Source organism: Condylostylus longicornis, unplaced genomic scaffold, assembly GCF_029603195.1.
Source record: "Condylostylus longicornis isolate FDR11 unplaced genomic scaffold, ASM2960319v2 ptg000040l, whole genome shotgun sequence".
Taxonomy (NCBI): domain Eukaryota; kingdom Metazoa; phylum Arthropoda; class Insecta; order Diptera; family Dolichopodidae; genus Condylostylus; species Condylostylus longicornis.
This window is the reverse complement of record NW_026578009.1, coordinates 14,729,879-14,742,797: the sequence shown is the minus strand read 5'-3', so window position 1 is coordinate 14,742,797 and position 12,919 is coordinate 14,729,879. Positions and strand designations below refer to the sequence as shown.

At 25.1% G+C, this 12,919-nt stretch overlaps 1 protein-coding gene across 1 annotated transcript in view; it reads left to right on the top strand.

Moving 5' to 3' along the window:
* Nucleotides 1–12,919, top strand: part of LOC129609651 (synaptotagmin-4) — a 98,752-nt gene that overhangs the window by 67,191 nt on the left and 18,642 nt on the right. Inside the window, exon 2 of the mRNA XM_055521706.1 lies at nucleotides 1,313–2,033. Within this exon, the coding sequence (XP_055377681.1) occupies nucleotides 1,313–2,033 (721 nt within the window). The remainder of the gene's footprint in view (nucleotides 1–1,312; nucleotides 2,034–12,919) is intronic.

Genomic DNA, 12,919 nt, shown 5'->3' with positions numbered 1-12,919 from the left:
GTTGAGATTAATATCATGTGTTTAATTTTAATCAGTATGTAAATGTGTCCAATTGCATTACATAGTCGGCCGTCTGTTGATACGTTAAAGACATGAAATTAAGTGCTCACCAAAAATTCGTTAATTTTATTAATTAAATAATTTAGTTAGTCTTTGTGGTGTGAACCACGCGCTAAAAATAAAAATACGAAAAATCATCCGTTATATATAAATATATAACATTTTTGAGTATGTATGTACTATGTTCATTCTTCAAATTTTAAAAGTTTTAAAAATATTTATGTAGATTACATGCTTTACGGCTTATTATACATGCTTGTAAGCATGTACAGAGCTCATACTACATGCAGAATTTTATTCGATTGACATTTTTGATATATTTTATAAAACCAAAAAATTTGACTGTTATTATAATTATGTGGCATGTATGAATACATACATACATACATGTGTTTTTGTACATATATAAATAAAAATTTTAAGAATTTATTCAAATGCGAAATATGAAAAAAGAAATCTTGTGGGAATTTAATGTAAAGATTATTTTGAAATGTTCACATTATTATTTTCGGTATACGCAAAATGTAAAATCTCACTCTGTCAAATGATAACGAAAATTTTCGGAAAAAAAACAAAAAAAGATACAATAAATAAAATCAAATCAAACGTCTGCGTTCTAAAAGAGCACATTTCACTGCTACAACTTTGACTTATTGCATAAATATAGGGGGCAAATAAAAAATTAAAAGACGACACTAATTAGCTTAAGATTGAGACCGAAAGAAAAGTATTTTCCGACAGGATTTTTTTTGAGAGAAAAAACATTTATCGTAGGCCTCGAGGACAGTATTTAGATATTTGGACAAGCAAATTATTCTAGATTAGACAAAATATAATACCGTTTTATGCCAAATTTCAAAAAGTGATTGATTCGAAAGTAGTTGTAATAAAAAATTGAAACGAATTCTTAATAGGTCGCTTTCCCCAAGTACCTGTTGGTCGCAGTTGATGGTGAAAAAGTAATGAAAAACTCAGGAAATTTTAATTCCGTATACCATAATGTAAAATATCGATATGGCCATATAGCTTTAGTAAAACAGCGTGACAGCGAAGACTGACTCCAATATAAAAAATATATACTCAACACAAATAAATTTCTAAGAGAACAAGAAAACTAAATTTCAAAATTATTATTAAAATAAAGTAGCCTTAGGAAAATTTACATGACAAAACTCAAATATGTAATTTTTAATTTACTAAAAAAATTTTGTAAAAATTTTAACAAAAAATATTTTTTGTTTATTATTTTAAGGATTTACATTAATTGCTGGTATACTCTGTGGTGTATTATGCGCCATTATTGTTGCATGGCTTCTATACCGTTTACGTCAGCAACGTAAAAAACTTAAAGGTTTAAATCATGAATCACCATTAACGTTTCAACCACCAAGACGTCCGACTGCTGTTCGTTCACCAAGTGGTGCACCACCACATTATTTAAAAAAGTCACCATCGCCAACGGCACCAAAACCTCCACCAGGAAGTACATTGCCCGGTTCAAATGGTGGTGGTGGTAATGGTGTAATCGGAAATAATGGTAGTTCAATTGGAGGTTGTGGTGGAATAAATTCAACAAATGGTAATAATGTTAACAGTGGTTTAACATTACAGCCCAATCAAGATCTATCACCAATGGGACATCATCATACAATAAAATATTCTGAAGAAAATGAAATGAAACCTCGTACTGTATGCAATGAATTAAAAACTCCAGAATTAGATAGCCCTGATGGTGCCACTGGTGATGATGATGAATATGGAAAATTGGGCACAATCGTATTTAAATTACGATATTTAACTGAAAAGAATGCATTAGTTGTATCAATAGTACGTTGTCGCGGTTTACCAGGAAAACCAGGACCATCTGGTACAGGTGATATACCAACTGGAATGAATGGTAAAACTCAAACAGCTACAGATCCATATGTTAAACTGCAATTGTTGCCAGAAAAACAGCATAAAGTTAAAACCAGGTAAATTTTTTCTTAATTCTTAAATGGAATTTTCAAAAATTATTACCAAAATTTTATTTCATTTGTCAATTGTTTTCTTATTCTTATATTTTGTTTTATTTCCATTTCGTTACCATATCCTTGAGTTGACTTGCACGTGTAAAGTACACACATCAAGTATTTCAGTTTCATAAAAATAATTTAATTTAATTGGGTAGTTTGTTATTATAAAAATAAATTTTATTAGTTTCAGTAAAAAAACTTTCAGATATGAAAAAAATTTGTTATGTAGATTTTATATTAAAAATAAGAAATTTCTATGTTCTTTATAGAATTATGAGGAATTTTGTCGTCTAATTTATAAAATTTTGTAATTTAATTTTGGAAAATGTTGAAAAATTTTAGATGACTGGAGGATGTTATAACAAAAAAGTTCTTTTTCTTCTTTGTGTTAATTGATTTTATTCTTGTATCAAAAACTGTTTGGAATTTTTGCATAATTCTAGGTAGATACAAGTTTCGTATCTAAAATATATTTGAATGTATTTAATATATACATATATACATAATTACATACTTGATTAGCGTCGAATAAGTGAGTTAGATTAACCAAATTTTCACCAGTTTTGTGCTTAGACTTGTTATCGCAAGAATCATATTCCGACTTTGGATTTTTTAATCCTCCCATGAAATTTTGCAGCGAACCTTTCAATATTTAAATTTTATCAGTTCAGAACTTAAATTTTTTTAAGTGTTATACATTTTATACCACTATATAATTATATTTTTATTTTTTATTTTAAATTGAAGCTTTTCAAAATTTCATTGTCATTTCTATTTTTTAATACGGTCTTTTGTTAAAATTTCTTTTAAAATTTTCTCTAAGTTCAATAACTGCAAAATTTATTTATGAAATGTATATTAACCTTTAGACCTTAAATAATATTTTTTTTTATCTGTTTTCAATGGATGAAATTTATCATGAAAATTAAAAATATGTATATATACATATATAATATAAATATACATAAATTTGTCGTTATAGACTTGTGGGCCCAAAATATTCCATTAACGCAAGAGGATTTATTTATATTTTGAAATTGTCATTCTTAAAAATTTAATATTATGGTTAAATACACAATATTCATACTTATATACAAATATATACTGAAAATATTTCGCATTTCTTTGTAATTTTGTAAAAATTTTTACTTCTTATAATTTTTATTTATTGTCTATATAACAATGGTAATGTGGGAGAATGGTTGCTGTTTATATTATGATAGCAATGTTATAAATAAATTATATTTAAGATAGAATTTTTTCTAATTTAACATCATAATACCATTTGCGAGAAGTTAAAAAAATTTGAAATTTCCACAAAGTTCTTTTTCTTCTTTCGTATTCCTTTGAGATATTTCAGAAGATGTCTTTTTTCGGCTTTCAAAGAGTGTGATCTTCTATGAATAAGTATAAGATTTATGCAAGTGATAATACATAAAATTTTGTAAAAATTAATTTCTTTAAAAATTTTCCCAAACCAAAATTCAAAAACAAAGAAATATTATTCTTGAAGTATTAAGAAAAACCTTGTTTTTCTAATGAAAAATTAACCGCAAATTTTCCATTACTAGTTTTTCCACTTTTCTAGTTATTTCACTATAATTTCTGAGGAATGAGTCACATGTAAATAAATGCATAACTATTTATTGTGTAATTTAAGATATATTTATAAATTAAAAAATATTTAATAATAATTTTAAAATAGACTCTTACTATCTACGCATAATTTTCTTTTGTGTTCATGTTTCAAAAAAAAAATATTCGAAAAATAATCAGAATTAAATAAAATATTTCTTTTATTATAACACCTTCTTACAACTTCATTAATAATCAACAATATTATGTGTTGTATGTATTTTATATAACAAAGCATAGGTTGTAAAACTGTGGGACGCGAATAAGAAACGGCACTTCGACTGAATTTCTTTTGATTTTCGATAAATGTACCCGAGCATCTTTTCATTTTAATGAATAACAACTAACATATTTTAACATGTAAAAACGCTTGGGTTGGTCTAAACCGAGTGATACAAACCCTGCAAAATCACAATCTGAACCTAAAAATTTGTTTCTAATATATTTAGAAGTAGCTTTCATCGTTGTATGGCATTAATTTGAATCTGTCAAACCATTCCATAAAATAGTTACGCATATGTCTGACGTATAATTGGGCACAAAACCGCAAAATTTCATGAATTATATTTTTGATTATTTAATTGAGCTTTTGGAGTTATATGATAGCTATTCTATATTGTGTACAGTCATTCCATTAAAATTTTCAGAATACATGTAAAATGTAATTGGGTACACGCTTCCTTTCATATAATTGTCTTTATTAGTTAATATTTTTATAAGAATATTTAAAATAATCTCTTTGAGTTGTATGGCAGCTAGTCGAACCCGTTGTCCGGATCTGTCCAATTATAATAAGATCTTACTTGTGAATATTTGATGGTGTTTACTTTATTCGCTTTTTAATTATCCGGCGATCAGAATGACTGCACGAAGTGGTAGAGTATAAAAAATCATTATCGTGTCCTGTATGTGTTTCAAGATGTCTTTTAAATTACTGACACCACATACCTTTTTTATATCATACTTTTTCATCATGTATTCTATATAAAGAAGTTGGACAGTCCTTGTAATAAAATATCATTCGAATATTTAATTATTACAAATTTCTAATTAATTGTTGAAAACAAAAATATTTTTAATTGAAAATATTCCACATATAATATAGTTTCTATTTACACAATGGGCAACTCTAATCCTTAATACGAAAACATGTAGATATTTACATGCATGAATACATAGGCGTAAGAAATAAATAACATTGAATCTATAACAAATACATAAGCAAAATTTTTAATAACAATATTAATTCTATTTCGTGGGAATAATGTCTATTTTTAGAAAATTCTTGGAAAAATAAATGATAAGATATATGTAGATATGTATATGCATATATAATATATAAATTTGATTTTGTTAAGTACTCATTTTTATATATTTTGTGTCTTTGATATTATTTTTTAACAACAAACGTTAAGAATGTTTAATATAAAGAAATTGAAACTTTTGCAAGTTATATTTTTTGTGTAATAACAAATATACAGAGGAATTCAATTAATATAAGATTATTTTCATTTTTAAGTTATTAATTTTGCTCTTATAAAATTTAACGATCATTGACATATTCTATATAACTGTTATATTTTATTTCAATTTGAATACACTTAATTTATATTTATAGATTCGAATAAATTTCTAAAACAAGTGTAGATAAAGTATAAGGAAATAATTTTATTGAAGTATACCTTTGAATAATAATTTATGAATAGAGTGGGAATACTTTGAAACCAAACGTGTGTACAAATTCCGACCTACTTAATTGATTTTATATTTAGAATATTTCGAAACATATGGTTTATAATCAATTAACATATAATTTTTTAAGTAAAAAGTTATGGAATATAATTTTAGAAATAATATCAGTAAATTATTTATTTATTTTGTAAGTATTTTGAGAAAGAATAATATAGTGTCATTTATACAATTGCTTAGATAGAGAAATGAAAATTGATGGAATTTTTCTGTATAAGCTTCTGTTAAATGCGAAATCGATTTTAAGAAAATTTCGGAAAATTTTTACTTTTCCACATTCTTTATTCGTAGAAAACTTGTTATCTGAAATTGACAATTCCTTATAGAACAAAGCTATAAAAGTTCGAAATTTTTACAGCCAAACAGGAACAGTTTTAGTAAATAAGGGTTCATTTTGCTAAATAGTTTCTTTTTCTATTTTTCACTTTTCCTGAACTTGAAATTTTTGATTTCAGCAACTCGCTTTAGTTTGAAACTGTGAAGATGAAAAGTATTCTATTCAAAAAATCTAATTAATAAATTATCCTCATAAAGGATAATTTATAATATTTTTGGAAAGGTAGGCAGTAAGAAAATATTTTCCTCAAAAAGGTATACAGTGTTTTCTCCTAATACATTTTGTTGTATTAGGAGAAAACATAATTGTTGAATTGTATTTAATTGTTGAATTTGAGGGTATTGCTTATAAATTTCGTACTGAAGAAAAATTTTAACCTCAAAATATTATGATTAATTTATTGAGAGGAATTCAGAATTATTATAAATCAAATGAATTCCTTACAATTTTTTTACATTTAAAAATTCACAATAAAAAATTCAATACAATTTTCACATTATTTTTTAAAATATTCTACTCACTTTTCATACTGATGTTTTCTGCAGACTTAAAAGTTCTTGTATGAATACACAAACTTTCCTTTTACATATTTCTTAAGTTCTGTCAGAAAATCTTAAAAATTACAAAATATGAGAAGTACTATAAAAAAAAAACAAAAGAAAAAAATAAAAATTTAATACTTTGTATTTGAATTTCAACCTCAAGGGAATTTAATTTTTAAGTAACTATTTTCTTCTCTTCTCTTGAAAATTCTGTTGAAATTTCAATGTTAACATTCATTTTTTTCCTTTTTTATTAAGTTTATATCGATTAAAATGAAATTTGTTTTTGTGTATTTATACTTGTGTTTGCGCTATTTTAACATATACAAATATAAAAGTTTATAATAGGTGACATCGGCCATAACTGACCCTAACATGAAGTGCGGTCTTCTTTAACTTTGTTGTTTACTTATTATTAAAATTTAAATATTCTCTACTTTGTGTACTTACTGATACTTTTTGCTTCGAGAATTATGAAAGTTTTATCTTGACTCCCAATAAAACCTTTGACTCGCTTAAATCTTTGATTTAAGACATCTTTGAAGATACTAAAATTATTTAATTTTCAACTTCAGATTGTAATGATTTTTTGATTATTTTTAAAACTACTCACATACGTATATAAATTTGTGCGTAAATAATGCTATGTATTCAAAAAAAATATTCTAATTGTGATAGAAAAATTTATTTTTATACTAAGAAAAATATGCAGCTGCGTGCACATAATATTTGAAGAGAATAATAAACTTTATAAATTCAAAATCTGTAGACGATAATCTAGCATCTCAGAATTTATCGCTAATTTAATTCTTAATAAAAAAATTTTAAAAATATTTTCAATATAAAAATACTTATTTATTTTTTTTAGTCAATTGCTTAGCTCAAAATTGAGCTGCATTTTAAAGTCGTGATGTACACATGTTTTGCTTTCTTTAAGTATTTAATTTGATAATTTGGTATATTATACACCTGTATAACAATACCGTTAATACAGGTGTATAACATACCAACACGTTAACATATTATATAAGTGACGAACAGTACCATCTTTAAAAAACAAACCCTTCGTGTGATGAAAATTTTTTTTTTTGGAAAATTATTTTTTTAGGCTTTAGCATTAATTCTTTGATTTACAGACTCTTTTAATAACTCAAAGAATTCTCCATATGTAGCGAACAAAACTTATTCGAAAATTGGGTTGTTTGTAATAACGAGATTTCAACGTATAAAATATTCTTTACAAATTTCGTAAAGTAACATTTAAATTCAAATAAAATTAATATAGGCAAGTACAAATTGCAAAATAATGCCTAAATAGAAAACTAAGAAAAGAGAATAAAAAAAACTCATTTTAGATTAGTTAATTTGATAGCATACAAATATAAAAAAACAAGCTTTCTATTTAAAAATATTTGTATTGAGTATATGTATGTATGTATACTTGTTTGTGTGTATTCATTTCGCAAATTTCATTTCCATTTTTCATTTTAATTTCATATAGCTACCTACGAAATAATAAACACAGGGTAAAAAATGTTAATAAAAGAAAATCACTGATTTTCTTCTTTGGTAATTCTGGACCCAATTATATTGACAGCTTTATCCAAAGCGTATAACTTTAATTTAAGAAAAAACTTACTTTGTTTTCTTATTTTAACTTTTTCATTTTTATATAAAGACGGGCATGGTGGCGTTGTTAGGAGAATTAATTATATCCTTTTGTTGAATTTTAATTTTTTTTTTCTGAATTCAAAAATTCATTCTTATAAAAAAGAAAAATTTCTGAAAGAAAACTTTATAATTTTTGCCATTCTTAGAAAATTTTTTTCTTTTATTTGTGTTGTTCTTTAATATTATAATTTACTATATAAAAATATATTACAGTAAATAGGGTATACTATATAATATAAAATATATTATCGATTATACTTGGCACAGGGTTGTCATAAATTAAATTTCATAAAATGGTGCAAGAAACGTGAAATCTTGGTACCACAGAGAAAAAGTTGTACATTTGTTTTTTTTTATTAAATTTTAAGTAAACGAAATATACTTAATGAGCTATAAGTTTTTATTTATTAAAATAATAAATTAAAACTTTGTTAGAGCTCAAATTGTATGAGTATTTTTCTAAATCAAATCACAGACTGATAAAACAATTGCTAAGAAATATAAGTCTTAAAACTCCACAGTTAATGAGGTACAAAGATTTTACGAAAAAATTCTTAATATTTTCTTAAGAAAAATTTTTTAAAAATTTTAAGTAAAAACGCTTCTCTTGAAAGAGAAAATACCACCATACAATATGAATTTTTGGAATATCACGAAAAAAGTGATTTATATTGAATGACGCAGCGTACCTTGACAAGTTAAAATGGCATTAGCATATTCTCATGGTACAAGAGTTTAGAAAATGATACAACCAAAATGAAAATACTACGCTTGGCAGTACGGACTTGGTACATTACGATTGTTACTAGATTTTAGAATCTAGATAAAAAAATTTTTGCCAATAAGGGAAAACTTACTAAACTTGATTCAAAAAATTCCAAATTTTCTTCAAAAAATTTTACTTATGCAATCAATTTCATTTATGCAAAGCAATGCCATGCCGCTCCACCGAAAATTCAACTAAATTCAGAAAAATATTGACAAAATTTGAAAATTATGTCTGTAAATCAAGCAAAAAATAAAATTCTTTAATATAAAATTTTATTTAAAATTCTTTAAAAACTTGTTTTATAAACAGTCTGTTAAATTTTTCGCTAATATAACTTCGAATTTTTCGACTTAATTAACTCAAAGTTACCAAAATTCTGATATTGCAGTTTTAAATTATAGCAACATGCAACATATAAAAAAAAAACCGAGCGCATAATATATTGATTATTTAACATGGTAGCTATATACTAGATATTACATTGGGTCTTTGAAATTTCTTACACATTACGCACTAATTCTGACGGATTTTAATTTAGTGGTCTTTTGCATACCATAAAAATTTGATTTTGTTAGTTTATACTTGATTAAAAATATCAAGAAATAAATATCACAAACATTTGAATAATTTAATTTTTGCTAAATTCTCTTCTTGATATCACCCTGTATTTAAGATTTTAGGTTTGTTAAATGGAATTTTTGCTTTCCTATGTTTCTTTTTATATAACGAGCAAATTTAAAAGTATCTAATTGTGAACTTTTTCAACATTGAATGACGACGAAGGATGTTGAAACATTTTTCTTTCTTTTTACAACAAATAACAGCAAAATGTTAGTAAATTTCCATATAGAAAATATAGAATATATACACAGTTGTGTATTAATTTTATCCTGTACTGTATACAGCCGGAGATTCTTTGTCAATATATTTGATGTCTACGTATATATGTAAGTATAGGTACTCATTATAATATTATAAATTTGTCTTTATAAAGAAAGAATCTATATTCTTTCTAAATAGGACATTTGTTATGTTTTTAAGAGAAATATTACTTTCATTAGAATTTCGAAATATTATTCGGTATAGCTATATTGTTTTTGTTATTTTGTTGAAAATAAGAGAAAAATTAAATTTTAAATTACCTTCGAAAATTAAATTAATGAGGTGGAAAACTTTTTTATTATACTTTTTAAATTGAAATTTATTTTCTTTCATTCTAAAAATTAAAATCTTCATTTAAATCTTGTATAGACATATATAGTATATGGATAATATAACAGTTATTTTATATTTCAATATTTTATGCAAATTAATAAATTTTAAGGTAATTTTATTCATTCTGATTGCGTTAATTTCTGCGTTGCTTTTAATTAAAATTTGATTTCAAAGCAAACATATTGCTTTGAGGTTTTTCTTGCAATTTTCATTGAAATTTAAATAACACGCATATGGATAACAAAACATGTATGTTTAGATATATATGCATGTATATTAGCTACCTACATGTGAACATACATATAATTACAACAAAAACATTACACATAATTAAGCGCTGTATAACCTAAAACATTTTCTCAAATTTATTATAAATATTTGTGGTGACAAAGAAATTTGCAAATATAACAAATTCCTAAAATTAAATTTATTAAGACATTCAAATACGTTATCAAAGCTGTTGTTGCATAAGTGTCTAGAATAGATAAAAAATATATTTAGTTAAATATATACAAGATCTATCTAGTTAAATTGCACGCAGTTCAGTTCCATAACTTATAAAAAGTTGGGTCAAACCAATGGTTTGTATTGTAGCACTTTTCCCTTCAACAAGTGAAAATTCTGCTTTTAAATACAGTCTATGTATACCTATCACATTATTAAAATTATTTTCATTCATATACAAAACTCTTTCTAGGATTGCATATATTTAGGATGAACGATTTATGCAGTCTTTGAAATAAAGCCAAAATTAATATAAAAAGGGGTTAACATAATGCTCGATTTTAAGGGTTAATTGTGTAAGTTAAGGAAAATAATTATATTTTTTAATGTCATGGAATTTACCGTTAGCTTTTTGCGTTTATAGAAATTTGAAAAAGCGTGCGATTTCGGAAATATAAGGTGTCAAAAATTCAAATTTTACAAATTTCAAGGGGCCATAACTTGAGAGGGGGTGGAGATGGAAAAAAATTTTCTTCTAACGAAATGAATTATTTGTTAATGTCTAAAAGTCTCTAAAATTTCAAGCTTCTACAGGCTGGGATCTAGAAGAAAAACGACATCAAAAATTTGAAAAAAAAGGACTTTAGATAACGGTAAATTTGAGCGGCCATTTTGTTTTTCTAAAGTTTAACTGTAGTATACTGCGCTAGGGAAAGCAAGCCACTGCCTTTCTGCGTTTGCAAAATTTCAAAAATGCTTATGGTTTCATTGCAACAAATAGTTAAAAAAGGCCATTTTTAAGGTTTTGGGGGGGTATAACTTCTAGAGGGGGGGAGATAGGTAAAAATTTTGTTCTACGGAAGTAAGTTTCTAGTAAAGATCTATGTACATATAAAATTTCAGCTTTCTATCTTCAAGGGTGTAGAAGTTTTGTAAACAAAAAAAGTGTCCACGGACGGACGGACGGACGGACGGACGGACGGACGGACGGACAGAGTGAAACTAATAAGCACTTTTTTCAAAAATTTTTTTGGAAAAGTGCTAAAAATGTTAATAGAAAATCTTTGAAAATTGCTTTAAATTGATCCGTGTAATTAACTCTTGCTTTAATTATTAAAACAATAGGTTTTTTGTGGAGGATTCAAGAAAGTTTTATTTTGAGACAAAGTAAAACACCAAGATACATACATATGTAATTGTCAAATAAAATTACTTTGAAGATCCAAAAAAATAATGCGAATTTAATTTTTATCGATAGTTGCTTTTGAAGACAAAATATATTGTCAGCTATACATAATTTGACTGTCAATGTTACTAATGCTATTATCAAATATTACGACAGGTACATCTATCATTATCTACAAAAACAAATAAATTATCCGATTTTCCCAATTTTCGAATTACATACCTACATAAAATTGGAAAAAAATTTAACTTATAATGATATTTATTTTATGGATTAAAGAATTATTGCATACTTTTTGGAGAACGGACTTTAATTTAAAGAAGCTTTAATGTAATATAGTAGAATTCGGCGGTAATCTCAATTAAGCAAATTAAGATGAATAATTTTTTGTTTTATAACAACACTTTACGTTTATAGAAATTCAAAAAGGCAGTTTGAGAATTGCTAACTAAGAGATGAAGCAGAAAAATATTTCTTTCAACGAAATAAATTAGTTGCGTACAAGTTATCGCCTAGCGAAATTTAACACAATATTTTCTAAAAGTAATTTAATTCGATATTTTTATATTAATATTTGTAAAAATAATTGAAGAACGTGTGCTTCGTATAGTTCTGTACTGAATAAGAAATTTTTCATACCATTTAAGTATCATAGTCATATTATGTTATGTATACGTATATGAAATACGTGTGTTTCTTGTACATAGACACGTGTTCTACTTTTGTTTAGGTATTATATAAGAATCAATTGAAACGCATATAAATAACATATATAATAAAATAATTTTAAATTTACAAAAAGATTCTTTTCAATTTACAGGATTATTATTGTGTTTGAATATGTTTGTATGTAAAATAAAATATGCACTATAAATCTTTTATAGATTTGTGTTCTTATGACATTTTATGTTTGTATATGTGTATATAATTTGATGCATGTTTTGTAATAATATTTTGCAATTTACTTTCGAATTTGAAATATATTGAAGTTAAAAGAATAGCAGAGATGAAATAATTTCGTATTTTGAAGCATCAAAAATTCGCTATTTAAGGCAGTGTTTTAAATAGTAATTGTCTCTCTCAGTAGTTACAATCTAGATAAAAACCAAATTTTGTTAAATTTGTAAAATGTTATAATTATATTCTTGAATGTGTAAATTTATTCTTTAAATATCCAGTTTAAAAACTTTTAGACACCGTTTACATATCTTTCATGTGTAGCTACGGAGGATTTCATTTGTTTGAAAAATTCATCCAATTCTAATCCAACGATATTCAGCAACAGTTATTGCTTTG